The following is a 22,598-nucleotide window of genomic DNA, read 5'->3' as shown; positions in this document are numbered from 1 at the left end:
TTCCCTTCCCACCTCCTTTGAAGTGACATTATTGTGCTACCAAATGGTCAGATAGCTACTCCAGATAAAATTCCACAGCAGGGTAAGATGTCTCGGTTGAGTCTAAATATGTTCTGAAACTATAGATTCAAAGAAAGATCACTGTAAGTCACATTAATAATAAAGTCCATCACCTTCAGGGTCCAAATCTCCACCACAGTTGGCAGCCCAATGAGTTGGCTTTCTTAACACAATACATGTTAATGTGCAAAATACTGCATGTTACAATGGGTGCAGTTATGAAACAGCATAGTTTGAAGAGGCCTTCAGGGAATCACTGCTTCCATAAAAGCCTAATGACACAGGTGATTTTGCTTTGTCAACTCTTTAAAAAATAAACTCAGCAGAAAAGCATATGTTTGACATTGTCTTGTGATTACTTACCAGTTTATCTGTATCTTTCAGACTTTACAAATAAAACTGAAATCATCTAGCAAGTTTAGAACAAATAGACCGTTGGTATGGACCATTTTGAGAAAATTCAATTAAGATTTCTCCTCTCTGAAATAAGTCTTTGCAGGGAATCTTTATATATATTAACAGAATCTTTGTAAAAATCACCCTTTGCATGTCCAGCCTAATGTGCATACAATCTATACAGCCTTATAGGCGTCCTTGAGCCGATGATGCTCTTTGAAGGTCCAGAAAGAATTTCTTCTCATATTCACCTGAATCGTGGTGTACAGCAGATTCTATTTCAGTGTTTATGCTGCCTCGGCTTAGTAAGCAGGAAAACAACCAGTGATTGTGTATTGCGTTCCTTTTAGCTCTTCCTCGCAGATTACCTACATAGCTCCCGAGAATGCCCTGGACAAGTAATGAAGGAAAGCTGAAGTATTGACATGATATTACCTAGGAATTGTTGAAATATTCTTTTTTTTGGCTAAACATTTTTCCATTTTAGTGTATTATAAAAAGGATGACCCTATTTTAAAGTGAAAAGGGAGGATTGGGGGCGGAGGATGGGGGGGGGGGGGGCAGGGGGTGGTGCTATACCCACCACAGTTTTTTACCCCCTACTTGCAAGTTACTGCAGAACTAAACTAGTGGTGGTGGGCATCTAGTTTTTGCCATAATGTGTGCATATTCATAGCTTACATGTTCATTATGTCACATTTACCTCCTGGGTGTGCTCTCCTCCAGCAATGTGAGGCCCACTTCATCTCTTCCGCTGCCATGTTCTTCTCTATTTTTCTGGATCCAGTGTCTTCTTACTTTGCCCACTGGGTGGGCCCTAATGATGTAAGTCCTGTACATGAATGGGTCAGGACTGTACATCATACTGCACATGCACTGCAGTTAGTGTACAGATAATATAAATGCTAGCAGACAAGAGTTTTTTTTTGGCAGAAGAGACTTTTAGGCCCCTTTCACACAAAGGTTGACATAAGTCTGCCTGTCAGTTTTTCGGTGGACCTGATTGGACGGTCTATTAACCCCTATGGACTAGCTAGTGTAAATGCCGACCTGCCTTCGATGCGGTCCACTAAAAAAAAAAAACGTAAGGAGATCCGTTGTCCTCCATCTAGGCGGAGGGGCAGTTGGGTGTAAACGGACAGCAAAGTCCATTTATCCTTGGCTGCCTATAGAGCAAAGCTCTGTCCGTGTCTGCTCTGCTGAAACTGAGCAGACACGAACCTGTCTTCCACCTGCTCTACTCTGATCCACAGGGGAGCAGCAGACAGAACCCCTGCTGATTAAAATGGAGTCTGCCCCATGTAAAAGGGGCCTTGGTTTCTTCTACAAAGTGACCCTACCTTCTAACAAATGTATGTAATATACAGTAGTTTTTCTTTAAGGTTTACCTAATTTGGACCATGCGCTATAGGTTATTTTTGCCTTCCACTGGATCAACTGTTGGTATAGTATTGTGTATATGGAGGTTTATGTGTTTATTTTATTTATTTTTTTGATTGAATTAAATGGACATTTATCATTTTTCAACCTGACTAACTATGTAACCATGTAACCCTTTCGCTGCAAAAGCCATTTTTGCTTTTTCTGCACACATTTAAAAGAAATCATTTTAGGACTGAAGATTAAATAATTCCCTCAAACATTAAATATTTTCTGAAAGCAGAGACCCTGGAGAATAAAACAGCGGTAGCTTCAAATTTTTATGTCACACAACAGAATACACTGATCAGTAGCTGCAGCCACTGCTCGAGGAAAATATTGCAGCATGTCCTTTCAACAGAAGCCGATGAAATGATTGACTTCTTTCCAGCAGGGATAGCGCACACTCATTGACTATGGCTAATTTAATTCTGTGTTAACATAGTTAATATGGGGTATTATTAGGGGTAGTTAGCACAGATTTGTTTTATGTACCTATAGCAAATGTTAAAAGTTAAAAAATAAAATAAAAATTACAAACTTTTAGCAAATGTATAATGTTTGCTTGATAACTATGTGTATATAATGTGATCTCAACTGACAAACTTGGTACAACAGCGCTGAACAAACAGCCCAGCTTATGAGCATGTTTCAGATGATTTTGCATTGTTCTATGGTATGAATACAGATATAAGACTGACAACATAATTCATGATTTGGGAACAGTATTCATAAAATATTGCATGTTGGTGTACAAATATTTTGATGGTTGGACTTATCTAAAACCTCTAATGTGTATGTATAACTAAAAAAAGAAAAAAAGAAATGAGCTTTGAAGCTTACTTAACTCTGTTTTTCTTTCAGTTTCAAAGTAATATCTCAAAGACTGTATTTGTGTTAATGTTAAATATTGTGACTGCTACCTCGGCACACACTGGTTTTGTGTCTATACCCATCACACCTTTGCTGACGCTGGATCTATAGGGCCACTATTTGGATCTTTGGTTTGGACTGTTGGGCTGTGACAGCTTATCCTGACACCTGACATTGCTGGCATAGCTTTTAGAATAATGCTGCTGGGCATTTGTAATGATATGCTATCCAACCTTTTTTTTCATTAAAAAAAAAGCCCAAGGTGTGTTTCCGACATCCAAGGTATTGCTGTGGTCATAGACCACCTAAAACAGCTGTATTTTATCCAACGTTCTCTGTTGATGTGACTTACTGTAGCAGTACTAGGGATAGTTAGGAGCTGCAGGGATTGACTTAGTTAGTAGTAAATATGGTATCATTCAGATTTTCCGGCATGACTGGAAATCTTTTGTGACTAGTTTTCCTTCTTTTATCATAAAAGAAATACATGTGAGGAGGTATTGTGTTGCCTCCACCCGTCTGCTTTAATCCCTAGGACCCACACAAGTGCCCCTAATCACTTGAAGCGAGGGGGTATAATTCCTGCCAGGGCTGCTGGTGCAACCTGTCACAGTGTCTCTGATCACCGCAACACCAGTGTAGCTAGAAACATTGTCCCTGATTGCCACCACACCAGACCAGTGCAGCCAGCAACAGTTTTCCTGATCACTGCTACACCAGCCCCAGTATCTCCAGACCAGTGTATGCTGGCAACAGTGTTCCTGATCACTGTCACACCAGTTGCAATGTCACCAGACCAGTGTATGGCAGCAACAGTGTTCCTGATCATCGCCACATGCCCCAGTATCACCAGACCAGTGTAAGCCAGCCACAGTGTTCCTGAAGACTACCACATCAGTGCCAGTGTCATGAGACCAGTGTAAGCCACCAACAGTGTCCCTGATCACCACCACACCAGCCCAGTGTCCCCAGACCTGTGTAAGCAAGCAACAGTGTTCCTGATTGCTGCCATACTAGTCTCCAGTGTCACCAGACAAGTGTAAGCCATCAACACTGTTCCTGAACATTGCAACACCAGTGACAATGTCACCAGACTAGTGTAAGCCATCTACTGTGTCCCTGATCACCACAAAACCAGACCAATGTAAGCAAGCAACAGTGTTCCTAATTGCTGCCATACTAGTCCCCAGTATCACCAGACCAGTGTAAGCCATCAACAATGTGCTTGATCACCACCACACCGGCCCAGCATCACCAGCAGTGGCGGCTGGTGCTCAAAAAAACCCCAATTGCAGCCTCACTGTGCCATCAATCACAGCCACTGTGCCATCAATCACAGCCACTGTGCCCATCAGTTGCCGCCACTGTGCCCATAAAACGAAGCCACTGTGCCATCAAACGCAGCCACTGTGCCATCAAATGCAGCCACTGTGCCATCAATTGCTCCCACTGTGCCATTAATTGCTCCCACTGTGCCCATCAATTGCTCCCACTGTGCCCATCAATTGCTGCCACTGTGCCCATCAATTGCTCCCACTGTGCCCCATAAAACGCAGCCACTGTGCCATATCAAATGCTGCCAGTGTGCCCCCTGCCTGCACTTACCTGTCTCGGTAGGACAGCTCCTCGATGTCTTTTCCCATCTTCTGCTATGATTGGACGCCTGGCGTCCAATCACAGTGCCTGTCGTTTTAGCCAATCAGGTGACAGGTAACAGATCTGAGCACCTGATTGGCGGAGAGGTGGTTAAGTGTTAGGAAAGCGAATATTTATTCGCTTTTCTAACACAGCTGAGTAACATGCGAGCACCCAGCATGGCGCTCACAGGTCACCTTTTTTGACGCCTATGGCTCTAATCAGGTGCTTCAAAACCACCCCCCGCCGCTGTAATTCAGGCGCCCTGTGCCCAAAAAGGGGCCGGGCGCCTGAATAGGGGGTGGTAGCGACGGCCATCTATTGGTGCTAGAGGGGGGTGGCAGGAGAGAGGGGGTGGCGCCCGTGCACCCTTATGGACGCACCGCCACTGATCACCAGACCAGCGTAAGCCAGCAACAGTGTTCCTGATTTCTGCCACACTACTCCCCAGTATCACCAGACCAGTGTAAGCCATCAACAGTGTTCCTGAACACTGCCACACCAGTGACAATGTCACCAGACCAGTGAAGCCTGCAACAATACTCCTGATCACCAGCCATACCAGTCCCAGTGTCACCAGAGCCAGTGCTGCTATACAGTAAAGGTTGCCCCTGATTGCCACCACATCAGTACTGTTTCACCAGAGCCAGTGCAGCCAGCAACAGTGTTCCTGATCACCCCCACACCAGTACAATGTTGCCTCTGCCTGCCGCTTGTACTGACCCTTGCCTGTTTATTGACTCCGATATTGCCTGCTGTGTGGAGCAATCCTTTGAAAAAGTCTCACACATGAGATATCCCAATAATCTGGAGGAGTAGCAGAATGTGTTTTTGGGTGAACGTATGTTGATGCTGTTCGTGAAAAATATCTTTTTAAATCGGCAACTTTGTGGGTTAAAAAAAATTTTGAGAGGATGAGAGTAATCAAAGGAACATTCAGTGATAGCTTTGAGCCATCCAAAAGGACTACCCACCATATCTAATGTAGTTGTGTTTTAATATCATTCTGCCCTGGGAACACATTTTTGATGATGCTATTAGTACAGGATCATAGTGTACAACAAAGGACCCAGACAAAGGAAGTCAGACATAGGACCCTTTTTACCAGTATTTTTTTCCCCAAAAGGAATTGGTGCACCTGTGCAAGGACCCTTCATATAAAGCAATGGATAGGAGGTGTTTTAGGATGGATAGTCACATCTCTCACACAATGTAAGAGGCTTGCTTTATAGGAGGCACCTCATCAAACTCCAGGATAAGTAAATATTGTCTACATACAAGAGACATGTGCATTCTTAATTGAATCTTAGTGTGCTCTGTGTATTTCTTACAGTAGTGCAGTAATCCTCCATGAAACAACTCCTGCACTTTGCTTCTGTTATAAAGACTGGTAACCGTCACTCCCTCTCCTAGTGCAAGGTGATTGGTCTTGTCTCCACCCCCTCCTGTAGTTTTCTGCACACAGTCTGTAATGGATGGGGCCTGCTGGGTCCCTCCCAGAGCTCTGCTCCCTGCACATATACAGTCATGGCCAAAAATATTGGCACCCCTGCATTTCTGTCAGATAATGCACAACTTCACCCAGAAAACTGTTGCAATTACAACTGTTTAGACATTCTCATGTTTATTTCTTTTGTTTGCATTGGTTTGGCACAAAAAAGTGGAGAAACAAAAAGCCAAATCTGACACATTCCACACAAAACTCCAAAAATGGACTGGACAAAATGATTGGCACCTTCTCAAAATTGTAAGGAATAATTGCATTCCAAGTTTCTGAAGCTCCTGTAATTTGTAATTAAACTCACCCATATCAATTAACAGGTGCTGACAATATTGAAATTACACCGGCAACCAGTTAAAATGGTGAAAAATTGATTTAACCTTTCTGTTGTGTGTCTCTGTGTGCCACACAGAGCATGGAGAAGAGAAAGAGCAGCAAAGAATTGTCTGAGGATTTGTGAACAAAAATTGTGGAAAAGCATGGACAATCTCAAGGTTACAAGTCCATCTCCAGAGATCCTAATGTTCCTGTGTTCACTGTGCACAACATCGTGAAGAAGTCTACAGCCCCTGGTAGCTAATCTCCCTGGACGTGGACGAAGGAGGAAAAATGATCAAAGATTGCAGCGAAGGATTGTTTGAATGGTGGATAAAGAACTTCGATCAACTTCAAACTTCAAGCTGACCTTCAGGCATAGGGTAAAACTGTGTCAGCTCGCACTAGACGTCGCCATCTGTATGAAAAGGGACGCTATGCTGACACAGAAACATAAAAAAGCCAAATTGGAGTTTGCCAAAACTTTCCTGAGGCAGCCGAAATCCTTTTGAGGGAATGTGCTGTGGACAGACAAAACAAAATCACAGCTTTTTGGTAAAGTCCATCGTTCTACTGTTTTCAGAAAAAGAAATGAGGCCTTTAACCACTTCAGCCCCGTAAAGATTTACCCCCTTCCTGACCAAGAAATTTTTTGCGATACGGCACTGCGTTGCTTGAACTGACAATTGCGCTGTCGTGCCACATTGTACCCAAACAAAATTTATGTCCTATTTTTCCCACAAATAGAGCTTTCTTTTGGTGGTATTTGATCACCTCTGTGGTTTTTATTTTTTGTACTATAAACAAAAGAAGAGCGACAATTTTGGAAAAAACACAATATTTTTTACTTTTTGCTATAATAAATATCCCCCCCCAAAAAATGTCTTCATCAGTTTAGGCCGATATATATTCTTCTACATATTTTTTGGTAAAAAAATCACAATAAGCGTATATTGATTGGTTTGCGCAAAAGTTATAGCGTCTACAAAATAGGGATAGATTTATGGCATTTTTATTTATTTTTAATTTTTTTTTACTAGTAATGGCAGCCATCTGCAATTTTTATCGGGGCTGCGACATTGCAGCGGACAGATCGGACACTTTTGACACATTTTTGGGATCACAGACATTTATACAGTGATCAGTGCTATAAAAATGCACTGATTACTGTGTAAATGTCACTGGCAGGGAAGGGGTTAACACTAGGGGGCTATCAAGGGGTTAAATGTGTTCCTTGACTGTGTGCTCTAACTGTGGGGGGATGGGACTAACTTGGGGAGGAGACCGATCGTTGTTCCTATGTACTAGGAACACACGATCTGTCTCCTCTCCCCTGACAGGACGTGGAGCCGTTCTCGCAATTGCAGGTGCCTGGCGGACATCACGGCTGCCGGGCACGCGCATTGGCTCCTTAGGGACGTGGCGGCGCATGCCCCCCCCATACTCCTTAAAGCGCCCACCATACAGCTAAGGCGATTTACGCAGGAGTGCCATTCTGCCACCATCAATCGACGGCGGCCAGTCCGCAAGTGGTTAAGGAAAACAATACAGTCCGTACAGTCAAACATGGTGGAGGTTCACTGATGCTTTGGGGTTGCTTTGCTGCTTCAGGCATTGTATGTCTTGACCATGTACATGGCATTATGAAATCCAAAGACTACCAAAGAATTCTGGGGTGTAATGTAGGGCCCAGTGTCAGAAAGTTGGGAAAAAAAAACAGAAATGGTTTCAGACAAAGCGCTGGACAGTACTGAACTGGCCAGCAATGAGTCCAGATCTAAATCCCATAGAGCACCTGTGGAGAGATCTCAAAACAGCAGTTGGGAAAAGGAACTTTGGGGCACACAAAGTGGATTTATTCCCTTTGTGACTATTGGGGTATATGTTTAAAAAAACATTTTTTTTTATCAATTGTTTTGTATCAATTGTGCTCCCCCTCAAATCCCCTTAAAATCTGGTGTAACTTGTTCACGTTTCTGAGTGAGCTGAAATGTTCACAGGGGCAGGTGAATCCCCCACTCTCATGTGATAGTGATTGTGCCTGGCGATTGACTACTGGGACCCCAAACTCTGATCTGAAAGTAGTCAGGGGAAGAGTCAGGCATTCCTTATCCTGAATCACTGGGTATTTTTCTGAGATCTAGCAATGGATTGGTTTAGTGGGGAAGCACAGATAAGGTAGGTACTGACTAAAGGCTCATTCATATGGGCAGCCAGGGGCTGGTAAAAGCAGGTGGTTAAGCTGTGGTTTTACCACCTGGCCACCCACCTAAACACAGGATGCAACTGCTTGGGCTGTACACATACATTGCTTCGCAGGCATGGAAAAAATTAAAGAGCATTTGGCAAGTGAATACCGCCTCGAAGGGAATAGGGCCACAATGCAATTGTATGTGGTGCATCTGCAGTTTCAGGGTTAAACGCCCTCTGACAAGTGTCTCCATTGATTGCTTTTCAGAGATGCTTCAGTATAGCCCCATGTGTGAATGAGTCCTAACGTTCTCTGTCTTTTCGATTGCTTTTTTAATTGGTTGCCCCATGTGCCATACATTGTGTTATTTTGGACTTTGGTGTCCCATCCCAAGTACATTCATTTTTCCTGAGCTACTGAGAATCTGATGACTCCTCTCAACAGCCACTGGCCAACCTCACCCCTATAATGGTCTTGCTGGAATTGCCCTATGCATGTAGAGAATTGAATACAGAAAAAGAAGAAGAGAAATGCTTTGCTGCCTCCCCCTTTGATCCTTCCACCCTATGCACAGGCCCTGAGCCCCAGCTGCCTCCAGGGTGTCTCTCCTTTGTCTGGGCTGCTGTCATGTATAGACATTGTGCCAGACTCAGCCCAGGCAGTGTGCTGGATGAGTAGGAAGAGGCTGCATCTCATATGACTGCTCCATCCCCATGTGTAGAGGAGGTAAGAGGTGTGATGTGGTCCTTAGGTATGCAGGGTGTGTGGGTCTATGTGTGCTGATGGGGAGATGTACTAGGAACATGTAATTGCTCTTTCATTGCCATGGTGTGGCAGCAAGCATTATCTGGAAGGATAGAAATGGAGGCAGCCTGACACTCAGGCAGCCTTGGGAGCAGACACAGTCCCAGCACTGGAGGGCTTTCCAGCAGCAGCCTGAGTCTCCTCCATGCACAGCTCTAGAAGGTAGGCTCTCTGTCTATTGTCCATGTCTGGAGCCTCTCCTTCTCTCTGTCCCCCGACTGCTTTGTTCCCTGATCTTCTAATACATTCATTATAGACTGTCATCTCAGACACAATCGGGACTCAGCCCTTTAAATGACTCACCCCAAGCAGGAGTGCAGCGATCCATTGTGGACTTCATTTATTGATTTCTCATCGGTAATGCCCTTATCGATATTCTCCTGATTACCAATATATTTTAAATTTTCAGCACTGCTACTGACTGCTGGTGTACGATATACTGCCTATGGCTCTGTGCTGCACTGATGCAGGGGTTAATAGTGTGTATACTGCATTGCAGGGGTTAATAGTGTGTATACTGCTATATTGATCCTTGCAGCATTGGAAGGGTTAATAGTGTGTACACTACTATACTGATGCTGTGTGGCATTGGAAGGGTAGATAATGTGTACGCTGCTATATTGATCCTTGTAGCATTGGAAGGGTTAATAGTGTGTACACTACTATACTGATGCTGTGTGGCATTGGGTGGTTTAATAGTATGTATTCTGCTATATTGATCTTTGCAGCATTGGGGGGGTTAATAGTGTGTACACTACTATACTGATAATGTGTGGCATTGAAGGGGTAGATAATGTGCATACTGCTATACTGATGTTGTAGAGGAGTTAATAGTGTGCACATTGCTATACTGATCTCTGCAGCATTGGAGGGGTTAATGGGGGGTTTACTACTATACAGATGCTGTGCAGCCTTGTAGGGGTTAATAGTGTTTACACTGCTATACTGATGCTGTGCAGCATTAGAGGGTTTACTAGTGTGTTTGTACACTGCTATATTAGTGCTGTGTGGCATTGCAGGGGTTAATAGTATGTATATTGTTCTACTGATGCTGTGCAGCACTTTAGGGGTTTATTTGGGGGTATACTGCTATATTAGTATTGTGCAGCATTGCATGGGGTTAATAGTGTGTATACTGCTATATCAGTTCAGTGCAGCATTGGAGGGGTTAATAGTGTGTATACTGTTATACTAATGCTGTGCAGCATTGCAGGGGTTAATCATGTGTACACTGATATTTTTGGCGCTGTGCAGTGTTGCAAGGGTTAATAGTGTGTACCCTGCTCTATAGTGGTGAGCAGCATTGAAGGGGTTATTAGTGGGTATAATGGTGTGCCTCCGTTGATGGGGACCCCCTCCCCTGGGGTGCAGAGTGTAGTACATCCAGCTGAGATATGTGAGTGATTTCCTGGGGCAGGAACAGACTGCACATGACACTAGTGGTTTGTTGTAGGGAGCTCCATCTCATACAGCAGTCCTGTGCTCAGTGCCTGGAGAAGCCTGCAAACCAACACACTCCATCCATTGTGACAGTGTCAGTATGTAGGAAGAGAGTTCTCATAGAAAACATTGTCTCATCCAGAGCCCTGAGCCTTTGTCATTAGAGATGTAATTGTTTATTGATGGAGCGTACACACAGAAAGTGCATGTCCTTTAAGTAGACCTTTGTTTCTAGTGTTCTTTGTAGGTATTTATATATGGCAACATGCAAAAGGAAATGTCCTTTTTTTTTTTTGTTTCATAAAAATGTATACCGGTATACCATTTTCCCGAATGTTATCCCTGCAGGTAGCTATCAGAGCTGCTACTTGTTGTCGGTAGGCCAGATGTTCAATGCTTATTGTTCACAGTTGCTTCAGCAAAATGTATAACTGTTCATTTTACTCTAATAGGGATACATGTTTTAGTATTTTGTATAAGGAAATATAGTGGTGTGTTGTTCCTTTAAGAAATTAGTAAAAATTTTAGTATAAGTAAAAAATAAATTTGATGTATGCTCAAGAAAAATAAGTCCACAACAAAAATGTTAACTTACACCATATGTAAATAAAATACAATTACATATGTTATGCACATAAAAGGAAACATATACAAAGAGTATATAAATAGCGTTCCAATTTAACTCGCATCCATACTTAAATTAACTAAATCAAGTCCTTGGTTTAGAGTGTCTGTGATATATGTGTGTGTGTGTGTGTGTGTATGTGTATATGTGTGTGTGTGTGTGTGTATATATATATATATATAGTATCTCACAAAAGTGAGTACATCGGCATCCCTCACGTTTTTGTAAATATTTTATTATATCTTTTCATGTGACAACACTGAAGAAATGACACTTTGCTACAATGTAAAGTAGTGAGTGTACAGCTTGTATAATAGTGTACATTTGCTGTCCCCTCAAAATAACTCAACACACAGCCATTAATGTCTAAACCGCTGGCAACAAAAGTGAGTACACCTCTAAGTGAAAATGTCCAAATTGGGCCCAAAGTGTCAATATTTTGTGTGGCCACCATTATTTTCCAGCATTGCCTTAACCCTCTTGGGCATGGAGTTCACCAGAGCTTCACAGGTTGCCACTGGAGTCCTCTTCCACTCCTCCATGACGACATCACGGAGCTGGTGGATGTTAGAAACCTTGCGATCCTCCACCTTCTGTTTGAGGATGCCCCACAGATGCTCAATAGGGTTTAGGTCTGGAGACATGCTTGGCCAGTCTGTCACCTCTACCCTCAGCTTCTTTAGCAAGGCAGTGGTCGTCTTGGAGGTGTGTTTGGAGTCGTTATCATGTTGGAATACTGCCCTGCGGCCCAGTCCCAGGGAGGGGATCATGCTCTGCTTCAGTATGTCACAGTACATGTTGGCATTCATGATTCCCTCAATGAACTCTAGCTCCCCAGTGTTGGCAGCACTCATGCAGCCCCAGACCATGACACTCGCACCACCATGCTTGACTGTAGGCAAGACACACTTGTCTTTGTACTCCTCACCTGGTTGCCGCCACACACGCTTTACACCATCTGAACCAAATAAGTTTATATTGGTCTCATCAGACCACAGGACATGGTTCCAGTAATCCATGTCCTTAGTCTGCTTGTCTTCAGGAAACTGTTTGCAGGCTTTCTTTTGCATCATCTTTAGAAGAGGCTTCCTTCTGGGACGACAGCCATGCAGACCAATTTGATGCAATGTGCGGTGTATGGTCTGAGCACTGACGGACTGCCCCCCCAACCCTTTAACCTCTGCATCAATGCTGGCAGCACCCATACATCTATTTCCCAAAGACAACCTCTGGATATGATGCTGAGCACGTGCACTCAACTTTTTTTGTTGACCATGGGGAGGCCTGTTGTGAGTGGAACCTGTCCTGTTAAACCGCTGTATGGTCTTGGCCACCGTGCTGCAGCTCAGTTTCAGTCTTGTCTTGGCCATCTTTATTTAGAGCAACAATTCTTTTTTCAGATCCTCACAGAGTTCTTTGCCATGAGGTGCCATGTTGAACTTCCAGTGACCAGTATGAGAGAGTGAGAGCGAGAACACCATATTTAACACACCTGATCCCCATTCACACCTGAGACCTTGTAACACTAACAAGTCACATGACATCGGGGAGGGGAAATGGCTAATTGGGCCCAATTTGGACATTTTCACTTAGGGGTGTACTCACTTTTGTTGCTAGCAGTTTAGACATTAATGGCTGTGTGTTGAGTTATTTTGGGGGGACAGCAAATTTACACTGTTATACAAGCTGTACACTCACTACTTTACATTGTAGCAAAGTGTAATTTCTTCAGTGTTGTCACATGAAAAGATATAATAAAATATTCACAAAAATGTGAGGGGCGTACTCACTTTTGTGAGATAATTACCTCACAGGCTCCGCCCAATGTGTTGCATCACTGGTCACGTGACTTTATTTATTAAGGTCACTCTAAACAATTCCTCTCAATAATTCCTGTAAATTGTTCAAAATCTGAGCCATAGGTGTCCCTGCCAGCACCACCCAGCAAAACAGTTGATTGGGTCAAATAACTCTTTACTCTATTCATAGAATTTCAAGGTCCATTGCATAATAAGACAGCAGACAAAATATGAGATTCTGTGCTATATATAAAACAATAATACAATAGAAAGAAATATGAGACATACCTGTATATACTGTATATTAATAACTATTCAGTCAGACTTGTATTGTAGACTGAGGGACTTACATGCAAAACCAAAGGCCATGAAAGAAAGAATGAATAAGGGACTAACAAAAAGGAAAAAAGGTTTAAGGAGAGTTGTCTAGTCCACTGTGTAACTGTGTCTGAATCACTATATGCCCGTCAACAGGTCCATGTGGTTCGGAACTTTTCCTGGTCAGTGCTGTCCTCTGCTACCAGGGTCTCCATTGCCATAATGTTGTTGAGTATCTGGGCCCACTCCAAAAGATGTGGAGGAGAATTCGTTTCCCAATGGTGAGAGATGGCAACATGATCAGTCAACAGGCAATGCCTAAAGATGCCTTGAAAGTTGATATTTTTTTTATCGACTTTTGTTAAAGGAGCCAGGCAGAATTACGCCCCCAACAGGCGCCTACATCCATTTAAACGCAGTCACTGTTCAGGTATTCTGGCAGCTTTGGTCTCTGGCTGTCCGAATACAATAGCCAGGGCATAGTGAACCATGAAGGAATTGAAAAAAAAGGAATGTTTTAGATTGTGGAGCAGGAAAGAGAACAATTATGCCCAGTGTATTCAGGGGGTAAAGGTCCTCTTTAATGCTTCATGCACATGGGCATATAGCATGCAGAGCCTTTGTAATTACATTCCCAGGAACCCCCTGTGATGTGTGTAGCCACCCATTGCTATGCATTAGAGAGGTGGCTGTATACGGTTGTGTGCTGAGTGTTGCGTAAAGCACCTGCGTGTGCACTGACTTACAGTATTCCCGAATGCACACTGTCTGCATTCGGTGCATACTTCAGTGCTTTTGCGGGTGCTTTACGCAACCCCCAGTACACAATCACATACAGATGCCTCTTGTAATCCATCTCAGTAGGCGGCTGTACGCAACTGAAGCAGGTCCCTGGAATCCTATTACTCTGCAAGTTGAATGGGCCCTGTGAACGAGGCCTTATGCCGAGTAGACACAATGAGAAAAATCAGATGAAAAATACCGCTTTCGGAAAGATCGATAATAATCTTCTGATTGTTAGTACACAGCTTTCGAGAGCTGATCATGACAGTTCATGGGAAAATATCCAAAGGGTCAAGCAAGAAAATTATTCCGTACGATAACAGAACTAACGATTTTTGTGTATTTAGTATGGTATTTGTACGAAAAAAATCATGTAACCAAGATCACGCATGCTCAGAAACAAAGTATATGTTACAATACAATACAATACATCGCTTTCGATGTATTCTGTCGTAGGAAAATTTTGTTGTAAAGTGAGAAGGTTTTTTTTTATCTTAATGCATTCTATGCATTAAGATAAAAAGTCTTCTGTGTGCAGCAGCCCCCCTCGGCCCCCCTAATACTTACCTAAGCCCCATCTCTATCCAGCGATGTCCAGGAATGTTTTGGCCATCCGGGGCACTCCCTTCTGGTTGGCTGAGATGCAGCAGCAGGGCGCCATTGGCATTCGCTTCTGTCAATCAAAGTCAGTTAGCCAATCGGGAGAGAGAGGGGGGCGGGGCTGAACCGCAGCTCCGTGTCTGAATGGACACATGGAGCTGCAGCTCGGCTCGGGTTCCCCCCGTAGCAAGCTGTTTGCTGTGGGGGCACTTAACAGGAAGGAGGTGCCAGGAGAACAGAAGAGAGACCCAAGAAGAGGAGGATCCAGGCTGCTCTGTGCAAATACACTGCAACAGAGCAGGTAAGTTTAACATGTTTGTTACTCTTATAGAAAAAAAAAACCAAGACACAATCACTTTAAGGGTGCCATATTTATCCCAAACGTAGTGGGGAGGTCTGAACATCTTCTGTTCCAACATCCATCTAACCAAGGCCTTGTATTCCACCAAACCTATACCAGGGCACGTGTCAGGAAAACCTCCTGTTCACCTTAGATCAATCAAGACTCCTGGTCCGTAGCAAGGAAGAAACTTTATTCATAGGTATCGATGCATATGGGTGAGGTCCTTACATGCATAGATGCAAGCGAGGAGTCACACCCAGTGACCACAGACTTAGCTTTTAATAGTAGTAAAAAGAGGAAGTTACAGAAGTCATAAGTCTCTGGGCATATGCTGGCAGCTAATGGGACTTAACTTTATTCTCTGCGTCAGCAAACCTTACAATTTTAGAATATTACCATATATAGTTATAGGAAAGACAAACAACGCTTATGTTTGTGAATGATATAATCGTCATCTTGCAATACTTATTAAGTGTCTTTAATTAAGCCTATAAGATATGGAGATCAGACACAAACAAGTTCTTTGATAATTGCAACACACGTATCCCCTAAGGCTGGATTCACACCTTTTGCATTTTTAGTACTTTTTGCATTTTGCAGATTTGCACTACAGAATGTGTTCCATAGGAAATCATGTTCTTAGATTGTAAGCTCTAAGGAGCAGGGCCCTCTGATTCCTACTGTATCAAAATGTATTGTATCTGTACTGTCTACCCTCAAGTTGTAAAGCGCTACGTAAACTGTTGGCGCTATATAAATCCTGTATAATAATAATAATAATAAATGGCCTGTAGTGCAAATCTGCAAAATGCAAAAAGCACTAAAACTGCATAGGTGTGAATCTAGCCTAACAAAGCAAAATGTTAGCTGCTTGTGCCATCTGCAATTAATACGTTTTACTATGCAGTAACAACGTCTACATTCATTATTATTGCTGTTAACTGCAATCTCTGCTTATATTTGTGATCATTTCAAAGTAAATTAAAAAAGAAGTGTGTTATTTTTAAATGCAATAATTGCAAGTGCTGATCTTTTTCTCAGATTTGCAGTACTGTAATCATTTCTCCTGAATGTGGGCTTGGTGACATTATTCTAAACATAGACTTCCAATAGAGCAGTTGGATTGATAAGGCAGTGAATAAATCCAGTGTTGGCTCGACCAGCGTATCTCATTTCTAGGGTCTACCCCCCAGGATAGGAAGTCCTGTTTTGATCACACCTCTGCTTTCTTGTACCTTGAAGTGGGTTATTGAGGCCTTCTCTGTGTAAAGAGTTAATAGAAACCTAGTATCTGCCTCCATGCTTTGTGAAAATTTAATGCCTCCTCAATAATGGTTAGGAAACTGATCTGCTTGTGGGAGTGCTGAAGGGGGGTGGACAGATAGAAAGGGTAAGTGCTGTTTATGGCTATGAGGCTGCTGGTAAATATTCCCCAGCTAATTTTCAATTCATTAACCTGTCAGCCAGATCTGTGTGTTCCCCACAAAGCTCAGTAACTAGGGTTCTGTATTATGCTGTCATTGTGGATCAGTCTGTGTATGGAGCCATTGATAGAAAGCCTCATGTCTCTGATATCACATATACCAGAGGAAAACAAAGCAAGGACATTTGTAAAAAAAAAAAATGATTTTCAACTCTTTGGAACCAGAAGGAATAGTCCTACAGATGATTCTGGATTCATTTTCTGGATCAACACTGCTAGTGTCTATGAAATGCGACCTCTCTGCACCTAACTGTCACTGTAGCTAGACATGCAGCCCTGTATTTGTATGTTTAGGCAGAACACAACTCTTCTGCTAATTATAGGAAATCTGAAATCAATACAAATTTCCTTATTGGACATATTATAAGCACAGAAAAGTAATTGTTAATCTGGCCATACAATCTAAGGCTGACCATACATTATACAATTTTCTTATTCAATGTCCTTTAGATTTCAATGATTCAATGTCCTTCAACTATGTAGTGCACCTGTCTGATTGGATACAAATTGAAAGTGTTTAAGCACCTCAATACAGGGCACTTTCACACCTTTCTGCCCAGGCCAATTTTCAGCTTTCAGTGCTGTCACTTTTTAAATGACAATTGCGCGGTCATGCTACACTGTACCCAAACTAAATTTTTATCATTTTGTTCCCACAAATAGAGCTTTCTTTTGGTTGTATTTGATCTCCTCTGCGTTTTTTATTCTTTGCTAAACGAATAAAAAAAAAGACCGAAAATGTTTTTGTTATAAAATTTTGTAAATAAGTAAGTTTTCTCCTTCACTGATGGGCACTGATAAGCTGCACTGATGGGCACTGATAAGGCGGCACCGATGAGGTGGCACCAATGAGATGGCACTGATGTGGTGGCACTGACAATGGGCACTGATAGGTGGCACTGATATGCGGCACTGATGGGCATTGATAGGCGGCACTGATGGGCACTGAAAGGCTGCACTGATGGGTACTTATGGGTGGCACTGATAGGCATCACTGGCACTGGATTTCACTGATAGGCATCACTGGCACTGGCAGGCATTTTTCAATGGCACTGATTGGCAGCTGCCTGGGCACTAATTGGCATTTCCCTGGTGGTCTAGGGTGGCATACCTGGTGTTCCAGTGTGGTGGCCATCCCTGGTGGTCCTGGGTGGGCATCTGAGGGGGGGGGGGCTGTGCTGATAAACAATCAGCACAGCCCCACTGTCAGGAGAGCAGTTGATTCTCTCTCCTCTACTCGTGTCTGTCAGACGCGAGTGAGGAAAAGCCGATCGATGTCTCTTCTTGTTTACATCGTGATCAGCCGTGATTGGACACAGCTGATCACGTCGTAAAGGGTCTCTGTCAGAGACTCTTTACCTAGATCGGAGTTGCGGTGTGTCAGACTGACACACCACACCACCGATCGCCGCGATGCTCGCCCCCGGGGGCAGGCAGCGGCTTGATATCCTGGCGACGTCATATGATGTCCGGTCAGGATTTTGCAACCACTTTGCCGACGTCATATTGCTGTATGGCGGGCAGTAAGTGGTTAAGTTTCACCTCATATTATAAGGTTTTGGTAAATCTAAAGGAAAACTGTAGAAGAAAATTGTATGGCCAGACTAAGGGATTGTTTTTAGAATGTTGGAGGCGACAACATGCTTGAGGCACAGTTTTCCTGCTCCTCTTAAAGAGGAACTGCAGTCTGCTCACATAATTTGTAATAAAAACATCTTTGCCATTCTGAAGCTTCCCTCCAACCACGCATATTATTTTATCTATACTGTGATTCTGTACTTGCCAAATATGCTGCAGAAATCTCCCTCCACTGAGACTGTCTGCAGCCATTTTAACTGTGAGCAGCTGAAGCTGCTGCCTGTTCACTTCCTGGATTTACACAGACACAGAGGCACACCTCCAGCTCTGCAGCCCTGCAGCTCTCATTGGCCTTCTTATGACTCATCACCCCTCTCCTCCTGGAGAGCCAGAGCTGTGTGTGATGTCATAAGCCTAGGCTTTTTACCAGACAAGAACCAGGAAGTGGGCTGTATAAGGTATTTACTGGCAGAAAAAAAAATTACTATCCAAAGTTAAAACAACAACGGCAGAAGATTTAATAGATGGAAAGTTGAAAAAATGACTGAAGTTCTGCTTTAAGCTGTAAGGCAGATGGCGGTGTTTACATGCCATCGTCACAACGTTTTCTTTGCACTCGCAGCAAAAATGATCCCCTCTGTCAGGTTTGGTGGGCAGATAAACTGGACCTATTCAAGTGAATAGGGACATGCCTTGGTGCCGCATTTATGGGGGTCCAGTGCCTCTGAAGCGTGATCTGAACACAGATTGCTTTTCAGAAGCATGGCAATTTACCTGTACATCTAAACTTAGCTTAATGCCGCGTACACACGGTCGGACTTTGTTGGATGTGAGCTTGTTGTCGGAATTTCCGACCGTGTGTATGCTCTATCGAACATTTGCTGTCGGAATTTCCGGCCACAAATGTTTGAGAGCAGGTTCTCAAATTTTCCGCCAACTTCACTTTGTTGTCAGAAATTCCAGTAGTGTGTACACAAGTCCGTCGCACAAAAGTTCATGCATGCTCGGAATCAAGCAGAAGGAGCCGCACTGGCTATTGAACTTCCTTTTTCTCGGATTGTCGTACGTCTTGTACGTCACCGCGTTCTCACGTTCTGAATTTTGGGCCAACATTTGTGTGACCGTGTGTATGCAAGACAAGTTTGCGCCAACAACCTTCGGAAAAAAATCCATGGTTTTGTTGGCGGAAAGTCCGATCGTGTGTATACGACTTCTCTTTTTGGCTCCATTCACATTTGGCGTTTTGGGATCTCGAATCACACTACAATTGCAAAATGCAGGTTCAGGTGCCATTTAGTTTCAATGGCACCTAAAACATGGTGCGGTTTTGTCACACGGCAATCGCATCGTATGAAGATTGTCACCCAAAAAGTAGCAGGAGCTTTTTTGGGCGACAAGCTTCACGCGATACGATTTGCCATGATTGCGTGATAAATCGCGCAACAATGGTGGCAAAACTGCACCAAGTTTTAGTTGACGTTGAAAATAATGGCACCTGAACATGCATTTTGAGATTGTAGTGCATTTTGAGATTGCGGCCAGAATTACAGTTGATTTTGCTTGCAATTTCAAAATGCCACATGTGAATGGAGCCTTTCAGTCCCGCAGACTGATTGGGGGAAATCTATGTTTTTCCCTCACCCATGCTAAGGAATCTCCCCTTCCACTATTGTATTCTGACAGTTGGCACTCATGGCTGTCAGAATTCTGAACAGTGACTGCATCTGATTGGTTGCAGAAACAGTTTAAAGCTACCCTGTAACTAGCAAAATCGATTCTTTTTTTTAATGCTTTTTTTTTCCTTTTTGTGCGAGCCTGTTTTCTCATTTATAAAAAATAAAAAATGAGAAATTGACCTGTGAAATAAGATTGTACAGAGGTAAAGCATGTCTTTCCGAGATGCTGAATTAAACATTATGCATTATATTTACACCAATCATTATAATGTATCCATAAGAAGTTAGTAATGACATACAAAATTCAATGATCAAGCACTTGGAAACATATTCTGTCCTAAAGTAGCAAAATATATTATTACATTGTAGCATGGGTTTAGAAAGGTAAATCATGGAGATAAAATACACAATTATAGGTCTCATGCACACAGGCTTATTAAAGTGGACCTTCAGTAATTTTTTCATCTTTCCATCTATTAAATCTTCTGCCCTTGTTGTTTTAACTTTGGATAGTTAAACATTTTATTTCTGCCAGTAAATACCTTATACAGCCCACTTCCTGTTTTTGTCTGGTAAAAAGCCTCGGCTCATGACATCATGCACAGCTCTCACTCTCGTGAGAGTTTGCCAGGAAGGGAGGGGGATGTATCATAAGATGGCCAATGAGAGCTGCAGAGCTGAAGGTGTGCCTCTGTGTGTCTGTTTAAATCCAGGAAGTAAACGGGCAGCAGCTTTAGCTGCCCACAGTTAAAATGGCTGCAGCCAGACTGAGTGGAGGGAGATTTCTGCAGCATATTTGGCAAGCACAGAATTACAGTATATATAAAATAATATGCAAAGTGGCTGGAGGGAAGCTTCAGAATGGCAAAGATGTTTTTATTACAAATTATGTGAGCAGGCTGCAGTTCCTATTTAAAATAAGCAGCATTTTCCTGCTAGAATTTGGCAGAAAAAATACCTCTAATGTCTCAATATGTATGCGCGTATGGCGTTAGAGCGTAAATGCATTCTACTGGTCAGAATATTAATTTATTCTGGCCATTGGAATTCATTTACATGCATATGCTTTTGTTTTATGTACGTATATATGCAAATCAAGTATGTGGATGGGGAATCGGGTTAGTTTTCCTCGTTCAACCCGCTGGTTGAATGAAAAAAAAAATGGACTCCTCTATAACTCTATAAATCTGCCTTATGCTGCGTACACACGATCAGACTTTACGGCATACTTGGTCTGGTGTACCGGATTTCGTCGGACAATTTGATCGTGTGTGGGCTCCAGCAGACTTTGTTTTCTCAAAAGTTTGATGGACTTAGATTTGAAACATGTTTCAAATCTGTCTGACGGACTCAAGTCCGGTCGAAAAGTCCGCTCGTCTGTATGCTACTCCGATGGACAAAAACCGACGCTAGGGCAGCTATTGGCTACTGTCTATGAACTTCCTTGTTTTAGTCCGGTCGTACGTCATCACGTACGAATCCATCGGACTTTGGTTGATCGTGTGTAGGCAAGTCCGTTCATTCGGAAAGTCCGTCGTAAAGTCCGTCAAAGTATGCCGGACAAAGTCTGCCGTAAAGTCCGTTCGTGTGTACGAGGCATTAGGCCTCGTTAAGACTTGTGGTTGGGGGGGTGGTGGCAAAAATGCATGGTTGAGCCCCGTTTTTGCTGCCCGCCAACTGACCCCCCTCTTAAGCTGCTTGTAGCAGCAAGCTGAACACTACATATGCAAGTCAATGGGGAAAAAATGCAAACGCCCGGCAATCGCGTGCAATGCATGCGGATGAAGTTGTTGTAAAAAATGGGGTTAAAACAGGCGGCGAGGAGGTGTCGCATCGCTTTCTTACCACCTGTCAGTAGCCTTTGGAGCACAATTTGGAAGCGGATCGGGCTTCAGAGGCAAGGGAGATTTAGAGACCTGTAAATCAACCCTTAAGCCACGTACACACGATCGGAATTCTCGTCGGAAAAGTCTTGGATGGTTTTTCCGACGGAATTCCGCTCAAGCTTGTCTTGCATACACACGGTCACACCAAATTCCAACCGCCAAGAACGCGGTGACGTACAACACGTAAGACGGCACTATAAAAGGGAAGTTCAGTAGCCAATGCGCCACCCTTTGGGCTCCTTCTGCTAATCTCATGTTTATCTCGTGTTAGTAGAAGTTTGCTGAGAGATGATTCGCGCTTTTCAGCCTCGTGCTTTTCAGCCTCGTGCTTTTCAGACCGTTACTGCTCTTCAGTTTGTGCTTATGGGTTTGTATCTGTTCTTCAGTGCGTGTAGTCAGTTCGCATTTGTTTGTCAGTGCGTGCTATTTATATTACCGTATTTGATTCTCATCGCGTTCTTGTCTGATTTTCAGCTCGTTCTTTCAGGCCTTGCTGTTTTTCAGTGCTTTCTGTTTAGTTTGTTCTGACCAGCCGACCATTTTGAAGCCATGTTGCGGGTACGTCCTTGTCGTAGAGTTCGTGCTGTGTGGGGGCTTAGTGTTGGGTTTTTTTACTTTGACCCAAATCCAGTCCATGAACAGGGTGGGGAGGAGTTCATGGATGAAGAATTGGTTGCTACAGCATGACCAATTCTCTCACATGCCTTTGTTGAGGGAGATCCAGGAGAATAACCCTGATGATTTCAGGAATTTTCTCCGAATGACGGATCCCGTTTTTCACCATCTGTTGGCTTTGCTGACCCCTTATATTAGCAGGCAGGATACCTGCATGAGGCAAGCCATCACCCCTGAACAGAGGCTAGTCGCCACGTT

General features: G+C 43.3%; 1 protein-coding gene across 4 annotated transcripts in view; it reads left to right on the top strand.

Moving 5' to 3' along the window:
* The first annotated feature begins 8,956 nt into the window (after nucleotides 1-8,956).
* CRACD (capping protein inhibiting regulator of actin dynamics) overlaps nucleotides 8,957-22,598 on the top strand; it is a 309,035-nt gene continuing 295,393 nt past the window's right edge. For 2 of the 4 annotated variants that reach the window (XM_073608409.1, XM_073608406.1), the window contains exon 1: nucleotides 8,960-9,116. Coding sequence is in view for 1 of the 4 variants with exons in the window: in XM_073608408.1 (XP_073464509.1) it covers nucleotides 9,104-9,116 (13 nt within the window). In the remaining 3 variants the exon portion in view is untranslated. Of the gene's footprint in view, nucleotides 9,117-9,196; nucleotides 9,357-22,598 lie in introns of those variants that run through there. The other 2 variants (XM_073608408.1, XM_073608407.1) reach the window with 2 other exon arrangements.

This window comes from Aquarana catesbeiana, linkage group LG01 (genome assembly GCF_042186555.1).
Source record: "Aquarana catesbeiana isolate 2022-GZ linkage group LG01, ASM4218655v1, whole genome shotgun sequence".
Classification (NCBI taxonomy): domain Eukaryota; kingdom Metazoa; phylum Chordata; class Amphibia; order Anura; family Ranidae; genus Aquarana; species Aquarana catesbeiana.
This window is presented reverse-complemented; position numbering and strand designations above follow the sequence as displayed.